Here is a 21,718-nt window from a genome sequence, read left to right as displayed (position 1 = left end):
AAACATGGTATCAACAGTATTCCTGAGACAATTAAAAACATCTAAGTCTGAAGCAAAATTCAGCCAGGGGCTGGCTCATGTGAGTCCAGAAACCACCGTCCCCACTGCTTACCTTTTGATCCCACACTCCTCATCCACTCTTCCCATAGACTTAGCTTTGGATTTATGTATTTGTACCTTCTGGTGTGTGTAGAGTTATAGACCATTTGCTTATAAGCTCCCTAAAGGTAAGAATAGTGTTTTGTCCCTTCTTAGTAATTCTCTAGAACCTAGCTCTTCCTGTGCTTTGCTGTTTATTCAGCCAGCAAAGGCTGTAGACAGAATTGTAAGTAAAATACATCAGAAGATGTGGCTTCTTCGTTTATTAAGAATGATTCAAGCTCCATAAAGGATTCTCACTGACATGGCAGCACTGGAAGAAAAGCACATGCTCACTGAGAACCTTCACGTGCCCTACACCCGTGGACACAAGACACCTGTGGGGAGAACTGGTGTAAACTATGAAATCGTCAAACCGGGCAAAGTGCATAAATCTTCACAACAATGTGACTGTTGTGGAAGGTAGGCATTCTGGTATCTCTTTCAAATTAAGTAGCTGAATAATGTTCTTTAAAATGTTCCTCTCTGTGAGTGTCCATGCTGAGATTGTAACGCACGTCTGTCTAGCCTAGACTGGAGTGCACTCACCGCCCAGCAGGAGGCGCGATGTGACCGCCTTCCTCCTTAACCGGACAGTCATTCAGGTTCATGCAACCAGCACAGGGTTGAATAATATTTCTTCTCAATGTTACATTTTCCTTGTCACTCATCTTTCTGCGATTAACACTTGAAACCAAACCTAATCAATGAAAATACTTTTTTCCTCACAAGTTAAAAATATTATGACTTTGGATGTGCTCAGTTGCTCAGTCATATCTGGCTCTTTGCCGCCCCATGGACTGTAACCCGCCAGGCTCCTCTGCCATGGAGCTCTCCAGGCAAGAACACTGGAGTGGGGTGCCATTTCCTACTCCAGGGGATCTTTCTGACCCAGGGATCAAACTTGTGTCTCTTGAGTATGAAAAGGCACACACTTAACACAGATTCGGACACACAACCCTACAGAGGGTTTAGAGGACTCATACAAGAGACCGTGCACATCCGCCAGAAAGTTCAACAAATAAGGTGAGAGGATGCTTTAGAAAACCCAATAACCCTATGACCAGGGGTGAGTTAAGCACCGTTAGTCAGCATAACCCTGCCATGCACAGGCAAAACTTATTGGAATAACTAGAGTTTTTGTTAAGTCACACTTTTCATCATACATGTATTTTAAATAATCTGACCAACTTGGGGTGACTGCTCAGATGAAAGATTATTTAGAATAAGAATTTTTATTGAGTTTACTGGAGATTAATTCCAGAAAAACCACTGTCAATTTAGCAGTAAGAAAATTACCTTTCTTTTTATTAATTCAAAGTTTTGAGTGTAAGTGGTAATCCTGTCACAGAAAGGTGACATCCAGAAAGATGATACATTTCTTCTGAGCATGACATTGGTCTTATTAATACCGTGCTCTGAGCTTTTCTTACAGGTAGTGACATTATGCTTGACTACTCACATTCATCTCTCACTCTCAACCGTCTGTATCCCTCAGACATATCCTGAATACACACTCCAAATCTTTCAGGATGTATATAAAAATGCTCTTGGACACTGCTGAAAGAACTGTCACAAAATTGGAACCACAAGATTCTCTTACTTCACTCTGAAGAAACCCATTCTTTTTTTTTTTTTCATTTGTTGTGTTCAGTCTCTCAGTCGTGTCTGACTCTTTGTGACCCCATGGACTGCAGCACACCAGGCTTCCCTGTCCTTCATTATCTCTCGGAGTTTGCTCAAACTCATGTGCATTGAGTCAGTGATGCCATCCAACCATCTCAGCCTCTGTCTCCCCTTCTCCTCCTGCCCTCCATCTTTTCCAGCATCAGGGTCTTTTCCAATGAGTTGGCTCTTTGCATCAGGTGGCCAAAATATTTGGAGCTTCAACTTCAGCATCAGTCCTTCCAATGAATAATCAGGGTTGATTTCCTTTAGGATTGACTGATTTTTTTTCATTTAGAGATTATTCAATCTTAAATATTGTACAAATGTAATAGTTTTATAAATTGGAATTCTCACATCAACTTAGAGCAAAAGCAACAAATGCCAAGCGATGAAACTGGTAGCCTTAGTGACCACCTGCAGATAAGAAACACTCGGAATGACATAGAGCCTGATGTGATCCCTGAGCTTCCCTGGTGGTGGCCTAGAGTCATCAGGATGCACCGAATTATGGTCTATGCCGGTTATTTAAGAAAGTTTGAAGGTGTGTAATCATTTTTAGCAAGGTTTCCAACAAAAAAAGTTAAAAAATAATTTAAAAAGTGATTTTCTAAAAATCTTGGTCAAAACTTTAAGAAGAAACACTGTATCCATAGAGATGTGACCATTTCTTCCTTCCTTTGGGATGTGCACTCCTGGGTGCTGTTGTGGTCTAACAGGTTGCTTATGAAGGCATCTTATCATCCAGGTACCTGTGGAGGCTGCGACAGTTAAAGGCAAGCAAGTCTGCATATCTTACTGGCATGACTAGTTCTGTGTGTTTCAAATATACCCTCAGATTGTCTGTCTCTTATTTGTCAATTTAACTTCCTTTCCCAAAAAACACATCTAAAACTCTTACTGGAGAGTAAAACTGTCTTATGAGGGTCAGATGAAATTTACTTTAACTTCAAGCACATTATCACCATTTGTAAGTCTCATTATGTGAAAAATATGTGCTGGGATTTTTAAAACTATCCTGGGCTCCATTGAAAACATGGAGCATGTTTTGAAACTAAAGAAACAATAAATTCATAGAGTTTTGATATTGTTCAATACTTGTACACTATCAGATATCATGCAATGGTCTTAGTATCTGTATAGCATCTAATATTATACAATATATATGGTTGTAAAATGATCTTATTAGTATCTAAACAATATCTGATATTGTATTATATCCAGTTTCAATTAACATAAAAGGAGAATTTCTACTTACTTTGCTTTTCTGATTACTAAATTCAGTCCGGGATGTGAATATGTAACCTATGATTTCTGTTTCTGTATATAGAACTCTTCAAAGATTGGTCTCACTACTCATGATGAATGAAATCTCTTATTAGAATTATGACAAGAACCCTATAGGTTTGAGGGTTGACTTATGGTTCCAAATGAATGAATAATATATGAGACTTAATTAAGAAGAAACCACTCAATTCCATGTTCTGAAAATACAGTTGAAACAATTTCAGAATCTTCTGTCCATTCCTATACACGACTCACCAGTCTCATATTGAACTGATAAATTTTTTTCCAATTCTTCTATTTAGATTTTTGTGCTGTAGCTCATCCTGTCTGTGACAACTTTTTCTAACTATGTTTGAGTTTATAAAATCAATTGTTAAAAATGAGGCCATTTTACAAATAATTGAACAAAAATATTATGTGTTCTCATTTATCGAGACTTTACTTTGCTAGGCTAAATTCAGCATCTTAAATCTATGGTTTCATTAATATAGTTATGTCAACCAAAAATAATTAGTTAAACACTTAAGTTGTTGACTTTTTTAAACTTCCACTAAGCCATCTGGGCTATCAAGATGATATTTTTGATATTATGTGCCTCATCATAGTTCCCTGGAATGAAATTATAAATTATATACTACATAAATAACCAAAATTACTTTAAGTTGACTTTTAAAAGCTTATATATAAGTATGATAATATAAATTGTATATAGAGAGATATTAGATTAAAACCCTATGAACTGCTTAATTTAGCACATTTCTTTGTATCTGTTTCTTACAAAAGCTGAACCCTCTCCATGTTTACAAGGCAGTTTGGGATAACAAGCAAAATAAACAAGAGCCTTTCTGGGTAAGCATGTCCATATGCCAATACAGTTTAGGTCTGATTCAAGACACAGAACACCTCTGAAAAAAATGAAGGCATATTTATTACTGACCAGGAGAAATTCCACAGTATATAGAATGGGAATCATACTATATACATTTGTAGCTTATTTTCAATTTTTAAAAACAAGTCCAAGAAAGTTAAAATATTCTTTTTAATTAGATGCTCAAAGAAATGAAGTAAGAAAAACTGATGCAAAGACTCCTTCAAGTTAGGATTTGCAATACAAATATTTTCATATCCTAACAGGGCAAGCTGATGTGTTCACATCTCCCTTCCAAGCTGCTTCTCTCACTAGGAAACATCAGTATTTTTAAAGCACATTTACAATGCTTTCCCATCACCCTTTCTGTGTTTTTGTAGCACCTATAGCCATAACTGGCACCTGGGGGCCTTGCATTGTTGGCAGTTTCCCTCTCATTTCTTTGGAGTCTATTCAACTGCTGTGGTTTTACTCAGAAGTCAGTGCTTTGCATTTATGATTTCCTGAGACTGTTTGAATGGTCTTTCTCAGAAAACTGTGCCAGTCTGGCTGTGAACAGCTCTTCTCTGAGGAGCTGACAGTAGCGTGGTTGGGTCAGCAGGCTTGGACTTGGGTTCACAGCCTTGCCCTGCCAGCTTCTCTCCCTAACCCCTCTTTTCTTACCCCTGCCTCAGTGACATCACTGCCCACATCCTGCCATTCCTTCAAAGAAGAGAACAAAATTTGCACTAGTTCGGTTAGAAAATAATGCTGCTCAGGGAACCTCTGCAAAGCTCCCATAAAAACAATTCTTAGTTGTTTCACCAACTGATATGGAAATTATTTTAAATAATAATAAAAAAAAAACAGACTGAAATTTCCATAAGGTAAGTCTGTTGCAAAGACAGAAGTCCCTACTTCAGGTTATAGATATGAAATTTGGGGACAAGGTAAACTTAAATTTCTTGATTTGAGTGTTTGTTTTTTTTTTTAAGGCATCATCCTGACAGTGCAGTTTTGAGATAATGAGAGCAAAAGTAGCTTTTCACAAGCTTTAAATGGCATGCCATTTTGAGATGCTAAACTGGAGAGAAGCATTGTTTTAGGAAGTGGCTCATGTGGGTGTATATGTGTTGGTGTGCTGTGCTGCTGGCGATCCCGTGGTCTTCATCTGTATACCACTGGAGAGACAAAAGAGAGAGGTCAGAATTAGGAAGTCAGTTGCCCTTTTTTTTTTTAATCCAAATGAGTTCTCATGAGCATACATGGCATAACACACATGTTTTAACTCCTCAATCAGTTTGTAAACTGAAACATGATCAAACAGGTTTTCTTATCCCCCTCTCCCCCCACCCAGAGCTTTTCCAAGACATGTAGGCTCTGTCTTGCAGGAGTCTCCGATTGTCCCTGCTAAGTGCTGAGACAACTCACCATGAGTTTGACTTCACTGCACACTGCTTTAAGGATATGTGTATTACATGAAAATATCTAAGTCCATTTTCAAATTTGACTCAAAGGACACTTAGAAATTCATCATGCATAGGATGGAATATTTATCCCATAAAGCCCACTTTAATTAAGTGCTATCACCTGTTAAGTTTCTCCTCCACTGCAGTAAAAAAAACTATTAAATGTTTTTAAAAAGCAATTTTTCCTAATGTATATTACTAAGGAACTAGAAAAATCTACTTCCATATTCCATATATATGTTTAGCATAAGTGAAGTCAAAAATCAAATGTATTCTTTTCAAACATGTAAGATTTTTCACTGGAATTTCTTATCTGTATGTCTGACATTTATTTAGGAAGAGTTGATGACCTGAGGCAAAAATTTATCAACTCATACCACCATGTTAAACAAGTGGGAAGTCACTGCCAGGAAAACATATATCATGGAGACATAAATTAACTTTCAAAAATTGCTTAAAGTATCATGTCTTTATACCATAACCTCATAAGAATCTAACCTCAAAAATATATGCCATGTTTTCTGGTATCAAATGACTGTCCCGCTTTTAAATACAGTAGGTACTGCTTGAACTGAGCACAGAGCAAAGTGTGTATGTTAAAAGAGAGCGAGGGAAAGCAGGCTATTAAAGCTAATACAGACAAGAAAGCTCTTAACACAAATATATTTAGTGCAACACACACATATAATCTTTTTTTTTCTCTTAATCTGAAAATAGTGCATAAAATGAATTTTGCTTAGTACCTAGAAACATCCTCTGAACAGGCAACAACTCTCTAGCCATTTCTGACTTTATAAACCCAGCCTAATTGTTTATTACCTGTAGTTGCTCAACAAAAGATAACATGGAAGCTGCAGAAACTGAAACTTGCTGATTATTATACCCCACCTTTGTTAGAAGGGCTAGGAACACGTACTAGAGATGGATTTTCATATTTGAGCTGAGCGATTATCATGCTGCTTTCACTTTAGAATTACTTTGCCATACTTTTCACTGGGTAAGTGATTACTTTTGAGTCAAATTAGGGAGAGATGGGACAATCATAGGGCTAGAAGAGCAATCACAAGACTAGGGATCTGATGCTCACAAGATACGCAATATCGTGCTTTTCAACCCCTAACTGATATTGAACATGACTGTGTTTCTGGCTCAAGTATATCACTTCTTCAACTTCTTACTAGAAAAAGAAGACTCTTTTTTGCTTTTGTCCCTTTCTCCTGGGACCTTGATGAGAGAAGTAATCATGAGAGGGGAACCAGACCCCACCAGGAAGTTCCTTCCCCTTGCAGGAAGCTTTGCTACATACCATTGAGTGGAAATCCACTCCAGCATCCACCAGGGCTTTGGAGATCTGAGCTGACTGCTGAAAGTGCACGTTATCTGCAGGGAGAGAAAGGAAACAGAAAGTAACTAATAGCTGCTCCACTTTTATGGTAGGAAAAGGCACAGGAAGAAAGGGGACTGTCTGAAGTTCTAGGACTCAGCATCCCATTTATCCCAAGACAAGTGAGTTGTGGAAAGCAACACTGTTTTATTGAAGTAAATGTAACAGTCTTGCCCCTCATGCTTTTGTTTTGTCAGTAGTGAAATTGCAAACCTGTCTGTGATACTAAAAAGTCTAATTAACTGAAACTCACCATCTGCTGTTCCATGAATAAGGAGGTACTCAACTTGTTTAAAATTTTCAGCTCTGCTCATGACTGTTGAATTCTGGAATTGGGAAAAAGAATGTCATTATTCAAAAAAAGATCTGCCATAAACTGATTTTTCACTTCAGTTTACAAAATAAAATGTTTTCAGCTGGGGCCCCCTTTGATACAAAATATAGCAAACCGATATTCAAGCAAATGCTGTCTCCATGCAAGGCAGAATGCACGGCATGCCCTGTGCTTGGGAGAAGGACTGGAAAGGGAGAATGCCACATCTTCCCTGCACATGCAGAAGAGGGCACCTGCCACCCAGGCTGCATGCAAAACCCCTCGAGTCCCAGATCCCAGATTGGCTGGGTCCTATGCATTAGCACAGGGCAGAGTCTCATATTAGTAATGTATGTTCCATGGGCTTATGCTGTAGTTCAGCCAAAAAGTGTATTGCCATGGCAACCATGTGTCACATGGTGCCATACATGCTACATTTCAAAGAGCCTGTACATAGCATTTGCAACTAAACATACTCTGCAATATGTCATATGAACTTTGGTCCACATTGCTAGGCTCTGAATGAGAAGCAGGCATTACCTTTTTTGAAACAGATGTTTGAAACCTAGGCAAATGTAACATACGGGAGGGTAGAGGGGTGACAAAGATCAAATACGGCCTTAGAAAGTCATCGGTGGCTGGTGGCCTGCCTCATTCTGTCCTGAGGAAAATGTCACTATTGCACCAAGCCAGGTAATCAGGAGAAAAAATTGGGAGGCCAGCTTTTTGAAGGCTGCTTCATAACCTTAGGAAGGACTTCTAAAATGAGGCTGGGGTCTCGAATGAAAACGTTTTGAAAGTATGGAACTAGTCATCTGGTCTTAATTTGGAGATGTTTGCAGAGTTGGGATGAAGGTAAAAATGTCACACACATTGTAGTGACTTTGGGAAGGGGTGAGCTGGAGCCTACTTTTGTTGTCTCATTGTGAGTTGGGCAGAGGAAGGGCCATTAGCCTCCCGACAGATTTCAGATCAGTCAACTTGTCCTGCAGCATCTTGGTGAATCAGGTCAACTTTATGAGAGGCAAGGTTTATGTTTTACAGATATCTTTGTAGCTAACATCAGGATGGGAACCCTGAAGGTCTGGCAGGAAGAGGATGAGGCTATGGTCCGAGTGTTTGTATTCTAGCCCCAGCTTCAGTATCAGTGAACTGTGCACCAGGAGACATGCTGCTGAGCACTGTTTTGTTTGAAAAGGGAGGAAGATTAACTCCTCTTACTGTCACTGAAATTGGAATCAAGAGACGTGGCTTTTTTTTAAGGTTAAATTACTGACACTGATGTCAGGATGCTGTAACAGTGTTTCTGGAAAAAAGACATTCTGTCTACGGCTTTCAGGACAAAGTCACCCAACATGTTTGCAGTGACAAAGTGATCTTGTCCCAGAAAACAGTGCAAAGGCCCTCTTACTCTGTGCAGGCTGGGTCCCACTTGTCCTGACCATATGCCAATTCTGACCCAATTGAGAATTTACCCACAAACTTTCAGGAGAAACATCTAGGACTTATTAAAAGTCACACTCTTATTTTACTGTACTTTTAGGGGAATGTGTTATCTGGTGAGATGTCCCATATGAATTCATCCATCCCTTCATCTGTTCATCCATCCCAATGTTACTCCATCCATTCTTCTATGCATTCATTTATTCATTGTCAGTCAATATTTGTTATATACCCAACTAAACAATAAACTCCATGAGAAAAGGAATTTGTCTATATTGTTCATTATTCTGAGCATTTAATACAGTGCTAAATATCAATTAAAGGGATAAATGAAAGAAAGGTAACCACTTATATTGTACTGTTCACTATATTCCGTCCTACTTTTGCAGAGGCAAGTGGGAACAGCTAGGGGAAGTGAAATAAAATATTCTCATTCTGAAATTTACCAAAATATGCTTTGCCCACTTTCAATCCATGCACAATGCCATTAGTAATAACAGCTGACATTTACTGTGTGCTCTGTGCCAGTCACTCTGCTAAGCATCTTAAAGGATTTATCAAAGCACCGCTCTATTTAATGACGTTCCTACGAGATAGGTCTATTAATAGCAATCCCACTTCTACATGGAGACAATCAAGTGCACCAGGTTACAGGAGGAAATCTGAGCTGGACAAAAAGTCTGACGGTAGAACCTCTTTTACCTCCTAAGCTGCACTGAGTCTCCAGTAAAGTTCCAAGCTACTTATGATGTGATCTTCCAGCAAAAATACGGGAGGAAAGAAATTGTTACTGAACTGTCCTGGGATTTGCCGTAAACGACACACGGGGTATTCTTTGCGCCTGCGTGCTCATGGCCTCCTTAGAATTCATCGGAAGAGAGCCTTCATTGGAAGACAGCACCCTTGCATGGCCCTGCGAAATTTATGAGGCATTTTTGGACTGTGTGGCTGATGCGGCGCCTATCGCAGCAATAGAATCCCGAGCGATGTTCTGCCCCGGAGAGAGGAAAGGGTCAAAATCAATCTACCAAAAAGGCCAGTGTAGGATTCAAACCTGGCGCCGGCAGAGGCTGGGGCTGACACACGGACAGTGAACGCTGACAGTCGAGGGAGCCCCAGGCCCTGGCGCCCAAGTCCGTCCTGCGCCTGCGCAGTTGTTTCCTTCACCTTGTTTCTCCCGAGAAGCAAGTTCTTCACTTGCCAAAGACAGTCAACTTTAACATCTAGACCTGACCCGAATATACAGCTGTGTCACCTCCCCCCGCCCCCCACCTCTAAAAGCCTCCCAGGGCTTCCTTGCTTGGCAGAGTGCAGAGCAAAAGCTACTTCACAACCTCCCTGAGCCATAAAACTGAGAAATGTCATTGAAACATAGAGTAATAGTTAGGAGACATAAATACGCAGGACAGTTAGCAAGGAATGTGATAACTACTGGAGTTTGGACCAAAACAGTTTCTGGCTGCCTTTTTTTTTTCTTAAATGGAGTGAATACAGGCTGAAAGAAGACAATTTTTATAAACAAGTAAAACCCTGAGCCTAAGATAAATGTTGTGATGTACACACTGTAGCTGTGATGAACTAGACATGGTGAGAAATGCAACATACTGAGAAAAAGACGAAAACTGTGATAAAAGTGTCATGATGCAAATTGTTTTACATTAACAATATTACACTACAAAGAAAGAAAGACAAATACTTTAATGCAGCAAGCGAAAAATAAAACAAAGGCTTCCCCTGCAACCACAAGATAAGAGTGTCATTTCCAATGTGCACGTCCCCCTGCTCGCTGGGGATGCATCATTGGGACCTCTCCGTGCGTGGGAGCCAGGCAGCCTCAGGCACACACCCATTTCAAGGCTCTCAGGCTGCTGAGAACATTTCCCCGCCCCCCTGGGAAAGATGCAGCTGTGTCCCCCTGCCTCCAGAACACTGATCCTTCCCTACCAGACTGAGCACCCTGGCTTCTCCAAAGAGAAAGACTCCTGGCAGCCCGCTGTATGGCACACTTTAACCAGTGAAGGGCAGCAGCCAAAGCCAGTGAAAGAAATGCAGGCACTAATTTAAGGGAGGATTAATGACCAGAAATAATTTAATTGTGCTAATTCAACCCACCAAAATAGGATAATCCCCACTTGCCTATCGATGGAAACAGAAATAAAAAAGGAAATGGATGACTAAGTTAGAAGCCGAATAGTCTGTCACCAGCTCCTAAAAAGGAAGCTTAGAGTGATAAATGGGCAGGGATGCAATGGTGGTGCAGTTGGCACTCTCCCGAGGCTAGAAACTTCCGGAGAGCCCCGCTGCCAGCAACAGCCTGGCAAAGCGAAGTGGGAAGGACTGGACCAGTGGCAGCGCCGATCCTCAGCATCTCTGCGAGGAGCTTTTCCTTCAAGCCCCAAGAAGAACCATCTGTAGCTGCTCGTTGGATCATGCTGGTTCTTCAGTTACCTTCCAACAAATAAATCTTTGTATTTTTGAAATAAAAGAGAGAGCTGATAAGAGTGGGGAAGTACTGTGAGAAACAGAAGGTCTAACAATTTTTAAGCTACCCCTTGTGCCATCCAGGAACCAGAAGGACAGTTTGCTTCCCAAGGATAATGGTGGCAGCTGCCATGTTTTTGAAAGCTTACTTCATGGCAGGCTCAGGTGTCTCCTTTAATCCTTTCAATAACCTCATGAGACAGGTCTGATTATCCCTATCATCCAGATGAGGAGACAGCAGTTCACAGGGATTTAGTAACCTCTTCAAGCGAATAGATGGTGGAAACAGAATTTGAGCACAGGTCAAACTCAAAAGTCCTCACCTCTTAACATCATATTCTAATGTCCCTTTACTTCACAGCCAAATAACTCATCGTTATCTGGTAGAAAGAGCAGCCACTGGTCTAATGGACACCCCATTACTCCAATGAGAGAGCACCCTCAGTATGCTGACTTGCCCTGCGCAGACTCCCACTTGCCGTCAAAGCCTCATAAGTAATATTAAATGAAGCTATTTAAGGAAGCACCATTCATGCCATGACAAAGGCCACAAAAATTTTTAAGAAAAAATTAATTCAACCCCGCACATCAGGTGTTTTATTAGTTCACATCAGTCAAACAACTGTACCAAGGAAACAGTCCCTATCTGCCGACAGGGGGCCCTACCTCAGGCCTCACCCAGCAACACTGGCTTCTTTAAAGATCACACAGCAGTCAACATTTTATCAGCACTCAACAAACAAGTTAAGGTTTGGCTTAAATCTGAAGGTCTCTCTCCCTTTGGCATATTCTGGGATAATAGAACAAATGTCAAATCAGTACAAGATGGCATATTTACAAAATTGCACCCTGTTTTGCATAACCTAACGATGCAGCAGTTCTTAAGGATTGAACATTTCAAATCTGCTAGCAGAAGACTGCCAAATCTATGACTGTTTCGTACACTTGCCAAAAGCCTATCAAATTCTGAGCAAAATGCAAAATAAATCTCCTCTACAAGTTAAATCAGTCCCTTCTGTGTGTTCCAGGCTGCCCTCTTCTCCTGGCAACAAGGCTCAGGACTCGGGCCTCATTTCTCTTGCCCTTGATCTGATGCTGCTCTCTGTGAATCCGTTCCCTCCCCAGCCTCCCATCCTGCCTTACTAGCCACCATTTGGCCTGCTCTTCCCACAGCCCTGCTCTGTGTTATCCCTCGGTTCATCCGATCTGCTTCACAAATCCCCGGAAAACAGCTCTGCCCACCACTCCTCTTCTGTGCTCCTCTGCCTCACCCCTCGGGCAGCCTATGGAAAGCACCTATGCTCTTCCTCTGTATCTCCCACAGTCTTCCTTGACTGGCTCCAGATAAGTGCCCTCTCCCTTTCCTACCCCTCAGTAGCTACATCTTATATAACATCACTGCACCTCAGTTTCTGGGTCAATAAAACGGAGATAAAGCACTTATCTCAGAGAATTTGAGGGAGAACTGGACCTAATAATCCATGTAAAGAGCTTAGAACAGTGAAGTGCTAGTGACTCAGTTGTGTCTGACTCTGCAACCCCATGGGCTATAGCCCACCAGGCTCCCGCCATGGAATTTGCCAGGAAAGAAAACTGGAGTTGGTAGCCATTCCCTTCTATATGGAATCTTCCAGACTCAGGGATTGAACCTGGGCCTCCTGCAGATTCTTTACCACTTGAACCACCAGGGAAGCCCATCTGGTCATAGAAGCACTTAATGAGTGAATAAAAAAATGAATGAAATAAATGAAACTGAGTCCCCCTTGGTTGAGAGGAGTAGGGGGGAAGGTGAAATCCCAGCTTCTCAGCCACTTCCCTTCCCCACTACCTGCTCGGAAGCATGCTGGGGCTCCACAGTCACAATCTGGAAATCACTAACCTTTTCCATATATATTGGGCACTCTGTCATGCTCGAGTTCATGCTTTATTACTACTTTCATTTCTCTTCAAAAATTTTGACCCTATACTTTGTCCCACCAACAAGGTCACCAACTTTTGAACAACTAAAACACCAGGGACCTCAAATAGGTGAATGAAAGTCTACCCTGTTAATGATTTTTCACAGATTTGCTTGGCCTTGTAGAAATTGTGACTGGCCATGTAGAAACTATTCATCACTGTTAGGAACCCACTCCTCAGGGTGGGGCCATGGTTGCTATTTGCTTATTGCTATTGGGGGTGACGGCTTCCCAGGCAGTGAAGTGGTAAAGAATCCACCCCCCAGTGTAGGATACACAAGAGACGAGGGTTCTATCCCTGGGTTGAGAAGATCCCCTGGAGTATGAAATGGCAATCCACTCCAGTATTCTTGCCTGGGAAATCCCATGGACAGAGGAGCCTGGTGGGTTATAGTCCATGGGTTGCAGAGTCGAGCACACACTGGGGGTGAGCGTTATCTTATTGTCTATCTGATTCTTTTGCTCAAATCTGTTGCAATTTCTATTGGCTATGGACTGAGACTCTGACTGAGACTTTCAGCAGAAAGAAAAATGCTTCCACAGAGTTTCACTGCCCTATTAGCTTCACTGTCATCCCTCTACTTTGCCTGCCTGCTTAGAGCTTCTGGGACCAGCTCCTTGGAGTTTAAGGGCCATGAATGTCTTCTTCCTCTTTAAGTGCCCAGTATTCTTTAAAAGTGCTTCTATCTTGCCACTTGGCAGTAGGTGGGTGATTATCTACAAAAAGGGTCTTATGGATCACTGCTTATGTCACGGCATTGGGTCCAAGCCTTAGTCCCAGGGTCCCATAATCTATATGGTGGCTTTGTAAGAATAAACAAAGGCACGCCTTCTGGTTGGATGCAGCCCCAGAGGCGCATGCCTTAGTGAATGGAGCTGACTGGCCTCTAGCAGTGCACAAGCTGCACAGCTATACATGACATCCCCACTTGTTCCATTTACATATACAAATGGTTCCTTCAAGTTCCTTTCCTAAATAGTAAGTATGACCTTTATTTCACAAAATGTCCTTCTCTTGGTGTGTTTCTCTACATTCTTCCAAGTCTTAGTCATTAATGACCTAATAATGAATCCTCTCCTCATCTGAGTTTCATCAAAAATTATATTCTCTTCCAAAGGCTATAATTTTGGTTACAGATAAATGATTCTATAGTTGAAAAAGTGTACAAAGATCAAGACCTTGCTTGTTACACACTTCAGTCATTCCTATCCTGGATGTACTGAAGAAAGTCAACAGGCTATCCTATACAGGGCTCTTTCAAAATGTTTCTCCTGACCCACGGGAAGACAGAGAACAGGGAAAGGCTGTAAGGAATTGTCTCCTTTGTTTTTTCCAAGAGGGTAGGAGGAGGGAAGGAGAGGAGGAGAGAGAATGGGGGGAAATAAAAACAACCTGGGAAAGAAAAGTAAAAGAAGATGGGGGTCCAGAGGGGCAGCTGGGGCCTTAGAGGAAAATAGAATCTTTGAATGTATTCCTGCCAGAGACAAAAGCACAGACTCATTTAAAAAACAAAGGAGGGCAGCTTTATTCTAAAGCCTGCTGTGCACCAAATATAGGTACTCAGATTCAGTTCTCTACTTTCTGAGGAGGCAACTTACAGGGCAGAAACAGTACAGAGAATACATTTACCTCACTTTCTCCTGCCCACCTTAACTATCGCCCACCCAAATAATTCCTCTGAGCAACACATTGGGAACCTTTAGCGCCCTGGTACTGGCAGTTTTAATGTGTCCATTGCCAGCAGAGAATTTTGTGCCAAGAAAACCCGACTCCTGGCGTGGAAGGATTAAACAGTCCTCGGGAGCCATCTGTGCAGCAAAGTGAGACAGTGACTCTGTGCTCCCAGCGCGCGTGTGTTGCCATCGGCAGTAGGAAGTGACTTCTATTTACATGACTACCTCACGCGGAGAACACCTAAGGGGAGAGAGGAAAATGGCCACCTCGGTGGGGGGGCCGAGTTGGAGAAGAGGGGGTTGGGGATGGGAATCAGGAGCCTCTAGGAAAATCTGGAAAAAGATAGAGGCTGACATGGCGGATTAAAACTATTTATCCTCTAGGGCGAGGACTGACTGAAGAGGAAACACCCTGTTGGCTGATGTCTTTGGAGTGCAGTAGGGTAGGTGCCATGCACTTCCTTGGATATCAAGGTTTGGACTTCACCCTGTCCTTCGAGGTTCAAAGATTTTCAAGATGGGATTTTTAAAATTAACTTTGACTTATCATCCACCAGGATCTAGAATCAGGATAAGGGTCCTGGGCAGTATACCTCTGATGTTTGGGGATTTTTTTTTTAGTACTTTGGGATTATTTGAGAAAGACTTTTAGCCATGGCCCAAATATGGCACACCACAGGAGGGATGCTTTCAAGTGTAAGCATCCTGATTAGGTCACTGACAAGAAAATTAGAGCTGTAAAATGAGAGAGATGATGGAGATGTATAGTTTTTATAACAATGTTTCCACTCAAGAAGTTTTAAAATTAAATCAAAAAAGATTTTAAGGTTTCTATTTTATACTGGGTGATCCAAAGAATACAATATTGAGGACAGCTATGAATGACTAATAATAAAACAGAAGGTGTCCAGAGGGATGGTACAGGGAGGGAGGAAGGGAGGGAGGGGGGTTCAGGATGGGGAACATGTGTATACCCGTGGCGGATCCATGTTGATGTATGGCAAAACCAATACAATATTGTAAAGTAATTAACCTCCAATTAAAATAAATAAATTTATATTAAAAAAAACAGAGTGGGGAGAAAGGAGTACAAAATAACTATGAATCCAAGAACAATAAATTGAGGATTGAGAGATATACAAGGAAAACGTCATGTGAGTCAAAAGAGAGGATGCTAGTCCACCAGGAGAGCAGTACAAGTGTCCTAATAGATGGAGTGAGTGACAGTCCTGCAGTCGAGTCCAACTCCCTGTGATCCCATGGACTATAGCTGGCCAGGCTCCTCTGTCTGTGAAATTCTTCAGGCAAGAATACTGGACTGGGTTGCCATTTCCTTCTCCACCTAATAGATGGAGGTGGAAGGGGGAAAATGACATTCCAGGGCCGCTGTAAGAAAGGTATTAAACACTTGGTTAAAGAATAAGAGCTGGACTTAGTTGAGTCCATGGGAAAAGTCCATGAAAGTGCTGTGAGTATAGGTTAAGCTCCTACCTCTGTGTGCGATGCAGCCTGGAGTGTAGGGACACCAGCTAAGGAATGAGCAGCGGGGTTATGACTATGAAAGGTGGTGGTCACACGGCATCAGCAATGTGATCATGAAGCAGGGAAAGGATGTCTAAAGCAGCTGATTGGATGTGGAGGAGAAAGAATGGGAAACACTGAGTCCAAAGTATCACGTGGGACAATCAGAAGACATAAGGGCAACCTGATTATGGGACTGCTTTGTAGTAGAAGGTGATTCATACATCCCATTTCATAAGCTGTTACTTTTCTCTCTCTTTTTTCTTTTTAAAGTACTGCAGTATAGTTACTTTATCATGTTGTGTTATTTTCTGCTGTATAGCAAAGTGAATAGCTATGCGTTTACATTTCTCCTCTTTTTCTGGATTTCCTTCCCATTTAGGTCACAACAGAGCATTGAGTAGAGTTCCCTGTGCTACATAGTAGGTTCTCATCAGCAATCTATTTTATACAGTTGTTACTTTTGTATTTTGACTGGTAAACAGAGATGAAAACACACACTCAGACACAAATGTACTCATACCCCTCTCCGCTACACCCCACACAAGGCTTGCTAAATAAAGCTGAAAGGAAGATGTAGAACTAAACTGTACATGTCTAGCAAAACTGGAAATTGTATTTGCATTTTATTGTGCTTTGATCAAATGGCTTCAGAACCCCTAACGATGATGACATCTTACAAAAATGTACAACTATGGCTTAGACCAATGTATGAATACAATGTATGAATACAAAGCCCAAGCGTCTGAGAGCTGTGGCACAGATGAGAAGAAGTTGTGCTCTTAAATTATATGGGTTATTGTTTTTCTTTCTTTTTAATTCACTGTCCTGGGAAGAGTTTTGAATATCCTCTGAAGAATGTAAACATCGGATGACTGACCCAGCCATCTGTACATTTAGGGGTTTCCAACTTACATGACAAAATCTGGAAGTTTTGGGGAATGATGCAATGCCCTGAAGGGTCCCTAGTACTTAGGCTGATATTCCAGCTGAAGCAAATGTGCTACCAAAGAGATGCCCTGGCCCTGCAGTGGCACCCACACTGGCATGCAGGCTGCCAATGATGGCTGCACCAGGCCCCACTTCAGATGCTATAGCCCATCTGTGCAGTAACCTGCCCACTGGCTCTTCCAAGCAAGCAACCAGCCTGGTGGATGCTATTCAGTAATTTGGGTTCAAGAGCTTTTCAGAGTATTACCCTCCTGCACCTATAGGACACCTGCTTTACTCAAATCTTGTGTGAAAAAAACATGTACACATTTGGCTAAGAATAAGAAAATTATAGGCTTGTACATACATCTTAATTATGATAATACCATAAGAAATTTTAATATGTGGTTAAAGACTTAGAGTGTCTTCTGGGCTCTAAAGGAATATGTTGAATTTGACATGTTTTCTAAACGGAAATTTTTTTATAATTAAAGTAATTATCTGGTATTGCTTTGTATTTCCAAATGAATGCATATTGTGACCTATATAGCATACGATAAAGGCTGTAATTATGCAGAATATAGTAGGGGAAGCTACTGGAGTAACTCTAAACCACCTGTGTTATTTTTTTAACAAGAATTTTGTTGGAAAAAAAAAATATATATTTTCTAGAATAGATTCACTTAAAAATGTTCTTATACCACTTATAAATAGGTTATAAAATGGATCTAGTTCACCATCGCTTACCCTGTAAGAGTCAAGGTTGTCTTCTGGAGTTGGAAGACCCATGTAACGTTCTGTGTACACGGAGTCTGTGATGGAGAAAAGAAAAAAAAACTTAATTCATACAATAAAAGCTTTACCCCCTTTTACTGGGTTACTTTATGTCTTAATTTGCGCAGTGTTATACCATCAGAAGTATCTTCTTCAGATCGTTTCTGCTTGGCTTGTTGATGCATCCAGACTCCTGTCTTTCCACACTCAGCCCTGTAACCAGTTCCCATTAGCCCTTCCCTGGAGGGCAGAGGGAGATCAAAACAGGGTGACCTAAAACCCAATCAATAACCCACCTGCAGAAAAGTCAAATGTGAAGTGCTCAGTGACAAGGACACTACATTAAACATCTGACTGCCTTAAAGGTCTTGATTAGCAAGTCATTTAATGTCTAAATTGTCTTGAATTTCTTGGTCCTGACATATGTATATACCCTACTTTAGGATATTCTCTCTCCTACTGGAAACACCTCATAATTTTCAATTACTAGTTGCTCATTTAAAACATATTCTTTTAGGTGGGGGAGGGACAGACTGAAAGGAAAAAATTCAGTTATCATTATTTGAAGTACAACACCACACTGGCTCAGCTACTCCATCATAAAGCAAGTTAAACATCTGTTTTCTCTCATTTTGTGCAGAGAGATATATATATACATATAGCTATATGTACACATATATATATTTCTTAAAATATCAGTGAGAAAATATATTGTTGCTGAATTCCAATATAACTTTAAAAATGTGAAATAACTTTTTGAAAAATGGCCAGGTTACAGTAAGTAAATAAGTATAATATGTTTCCATTGTGCTATATAAATTAATGGATGTCACTGTAATTGTACCAGTATTTCCATACCAATTTAATTAATTATTTAGAAGAATAGATCATCAAAACAATATGATTAAGCAACATTCTAACCCTTTTTGAATGACTGGCATTGATAACTAGTATTAGCTGTTCCATATATATTGCTCAGGCCCTTTCTATGGAAATCAAAATATTTTCCTCCAAAATGAGTTTTTATTATTTTATCATTTTGATTAAAGTGAATATAGACTATATGCAATTGTACATATCTAGAGGACACTAATGTAGGAAATATAATATTTTAAAGCACACTTTAAAATATAAGACTTTCCCAAAATGTTCATCTTTTAACCCTAACCCTAACCCTAATTTTTTGTTAAATATAAATAACGCGATGTACGTTTAATGGGGTGGGGGAGTAGGAATAGCTTTTAAGGGCAAAGTAATTTTTCCCCCAAACAGGCACAATTCTTCTTGTCCTAGAACATAATAGCCCTTTCTTATTATGCTAACCAGGTTTTCTTGTGTAAGAAGATCTAAATTTTTTAAAATACTATTTAAAAAATGCTTAATGTCGGGGGTTAATGTGGGGCTTCTCTGATAGCTCAGTTGGTAAAGCATCTGCCTGCAATGCAGGAGACCTGGGTTCGGTCCCTGTATTGGGAAGATCCCCTGGAGAAGGAAAAGGCTGCCCACTCCAGTATTCTGTCCTGGAGAATTCCATGGACTGTATAGTCCATGGGGTTGCAAAGAGTCAGACATGACTAGGCATCTTTCACTTTCACTAATGTCGGTGTAAACTTTTAGAAGTATGTCTTGCAATACCATTTATGCGCGCCTTCCATTTGATTTTTGAGTAATATTGTCCAAATTTTCACATATGTAGGAATTCTAGAAAGTTCTTGTTAGATTGGTCCATATACATTTAATGAACTCTTCTTACCATTATATATTTCCAAATTCATGAAGATTGTTTCTATTATCTTACTGACCACCAGAGGTCTCCAGAAATAAGCCATCATACAGAACAATTAGTATCAAGCAGGAAAGTATTATATGAAAACAAATCTATTGTGTGAGGGTCAATCCTAACCATGTTCTCCAATATTTTTCAATAGAAAGACAATGATGTATCTTTTACCATTGGCTTCTCTTGACTTTGGAGTTTTCCACAGCTTTGGTATTACCATATACTACCATACATTAAGGCATAAAATATTTAATAAGCATACTCATTATCAATGATTCTATCATTATACTGCATAGACGACTTGAGATGGGGTCAGAAGAGATACAGGAAAATAATGCATCTTTTCACCACCTCTGGCTCTTCCCCACTACCTAGAGTTCCACTGCTTCCCCCTTCCCCTTGGGAATCATAGCCTTACATGTGTATGAGAGAACAATACTTTCTCAGTGGTGAAAAGAATATTCTAGAGTGGCTTTCACCTACTTAGTGGAAACAAAGCCCCCAGGAGTTCTCCTGCCAAAGTCTCTTCTTTCCACCCAAAATCCTACTTTATATTCAACCTTAACCTGAAGGGAAAGAAATACTTTTCTTATTCTTGTAATATGTGAAGCCCCAAAGTCAAAGTAGAATAAAGGTAAGGAAGGGTATCTGAAGAACCGTAGCATTGGGAATGTTTTAAAATGTGGAAAACATAATTTCTTGATAAGACATTTAGGAAACAGAATTGGTTGCTAAGTAAATATGTAGGTAGCATTTACTTTCACTTTTCACTTTCACGCACTGGAGAAGGAAATGGCAACCCACTCCAGTGTTCTTGCCTGGAGAATCCCAGGGACGGGGAGCCTGGTGGGCTGCCGTCTATTGGGTCGCACAGAGTCAGACGCTACTGAAGCGACTTAGCAGCAGCAGCAGCATTTAATACCACCCAGCCTTTCCTAACAGCAGAAGAAGTGAGACTGTTTTATTACAGGTATCCATAAAGTACATCTAAGATGAATCAGCTTCTTCACTGTAGAAACAGGGAACTAAAAAAGAATGATTATGGCATTGAGATGTGAAGGTTGGCACTCAGCATCTCTGTACCTGAGGGCCATCACCTACCATAGTACTCCCACTTGGATACAGGCGCCACGGCTATTCCACACTTGAACACACCACTTCCTGCTCCCAGCACCATTGAGGTTACGTACCCTCCGTATGACTAAGAAATGGAAACAGTTATTTTTATGGAGGTAAAGGAATTAAGGACATATGGTAAGCAAGTCGCAGTTTCCACATTTCTCACATCTTTATATACTGTGCCTCTTTCGAGATAGAAAGCAGGATAGAGGAGGTTTAAATTGGCCTTAATTGGGCAGTATCTAAAGACTACCCGTTCTGAGCCTTGGTCCCTTTTCTTGGTAGGTGTAAGAGGGAAAGTATTGACATTCTGCTGAGTAGTACTAATTAACAACAAAACAACAACAACAAAAAAAAGTTAAAGAAAAAAAACAAAACAAAAAGGCAATAAACTCTAAGTTTTTACTTTTTTGGACTCCTGAGAAAAAGTGTCTCTCCTTCCCTCTCCCCCTCTATCTTTCCTTCTCTTTATCCCTCTTTCTTGCCTCTTCTTACTTGCTCACCTCCTTTCCCCATTGTAATAAACAAAAGTGTAAGCCTGGGGAGGACTCATTGCCCAGAAATCTAAGACATTTGGACCTTCTTAGATGGACATGATGGTTGTGATTTACACCTCCAAATATGTACAAACAAAAGTAAATTATCTGTTTTGGATTATATTCACTAAGGAACACATCAGCCAAAGTACTCACCCAGCCCCAAATTGCAATCCGTTTGTCGTCCACAAATCCCATTTTTGAAAACTGTCTAAAATGCATGGAGGAAGTCCATGAATTAGTATCACACTGTGTATAGAAAACGAAGGTAACCGCACAAATGTGAAACCCTGCCATTTGTTCTCTATTTCATTCTCTTAGAAATTAAGATTAATTGCTGCCAGCAATCAAATAAACACCTGAGATCAATATCTATCATTTTAAATTTAAGAGCCAGAT

At 40.5% G+C, this 21,718-nt stretch overlaps 1 protein-coding gene across 1 annotated transcript in view; it reads right to left on the bottom strand.

Annotated features, from left to right (window-relative positions):
* Positions 1-3,996: 3,996 nt before the first annotated feature.
* DPP4 (dipeptidyl peptidase 4) overlaps positions 3,997-21,718 on the bottom strand; it is an 84,906-nt gene continuing 67,184 nt past the window's right edge. Inside the window, exons 21-26 of the mRNA XM_061436868.1 lie at positions 21,476-21,530; positions 20,766-20,865; positions 17,858-17,922; positions 7,044-7,116; positions 6,713-6,786; positions 3,997-5,118 (exon numbers count right to left, since the gene is read on the bottom strand). Of these exons, the coding sequence (XP_061292852.1) occupies positions 5,017-5,118; positions 6,713-6,786; positions 7,044-7,116; positions 17,858-17,922; positions 20,766-20,865; positions 21,476-21,530 (469 nt within the window). The 3' untranslated portion in view covers positions 3,997-5,016. The remainder of the gene's footprint in view (positions 5,119-6,712; positions 6,787-7,043; positions 7,117-17,857; positions 17,923-20,765; positions 20,866-21,475; positions 21,531-21,718) is intronic.

This window comes from Bos javanicus, chromosome 2 (assembly GCF_032452875.1).
Source record: "Bos javanicus breed banteng chromosome 2, ARS-OSU_banteng_1.0, whole genome shotgun sequence".
NCBI classification, from domain to species: Eukaryota; Metazoa; Chordata; class Mammalia; order Artiodactyla; family Bovidae; genus Bos; species Bos javanicus.
The sequence above is the reverse complement of the archived record's forward strand: the minus strand, read 5'-3'. Positions and strand labels throughout refer to the sequence as shown.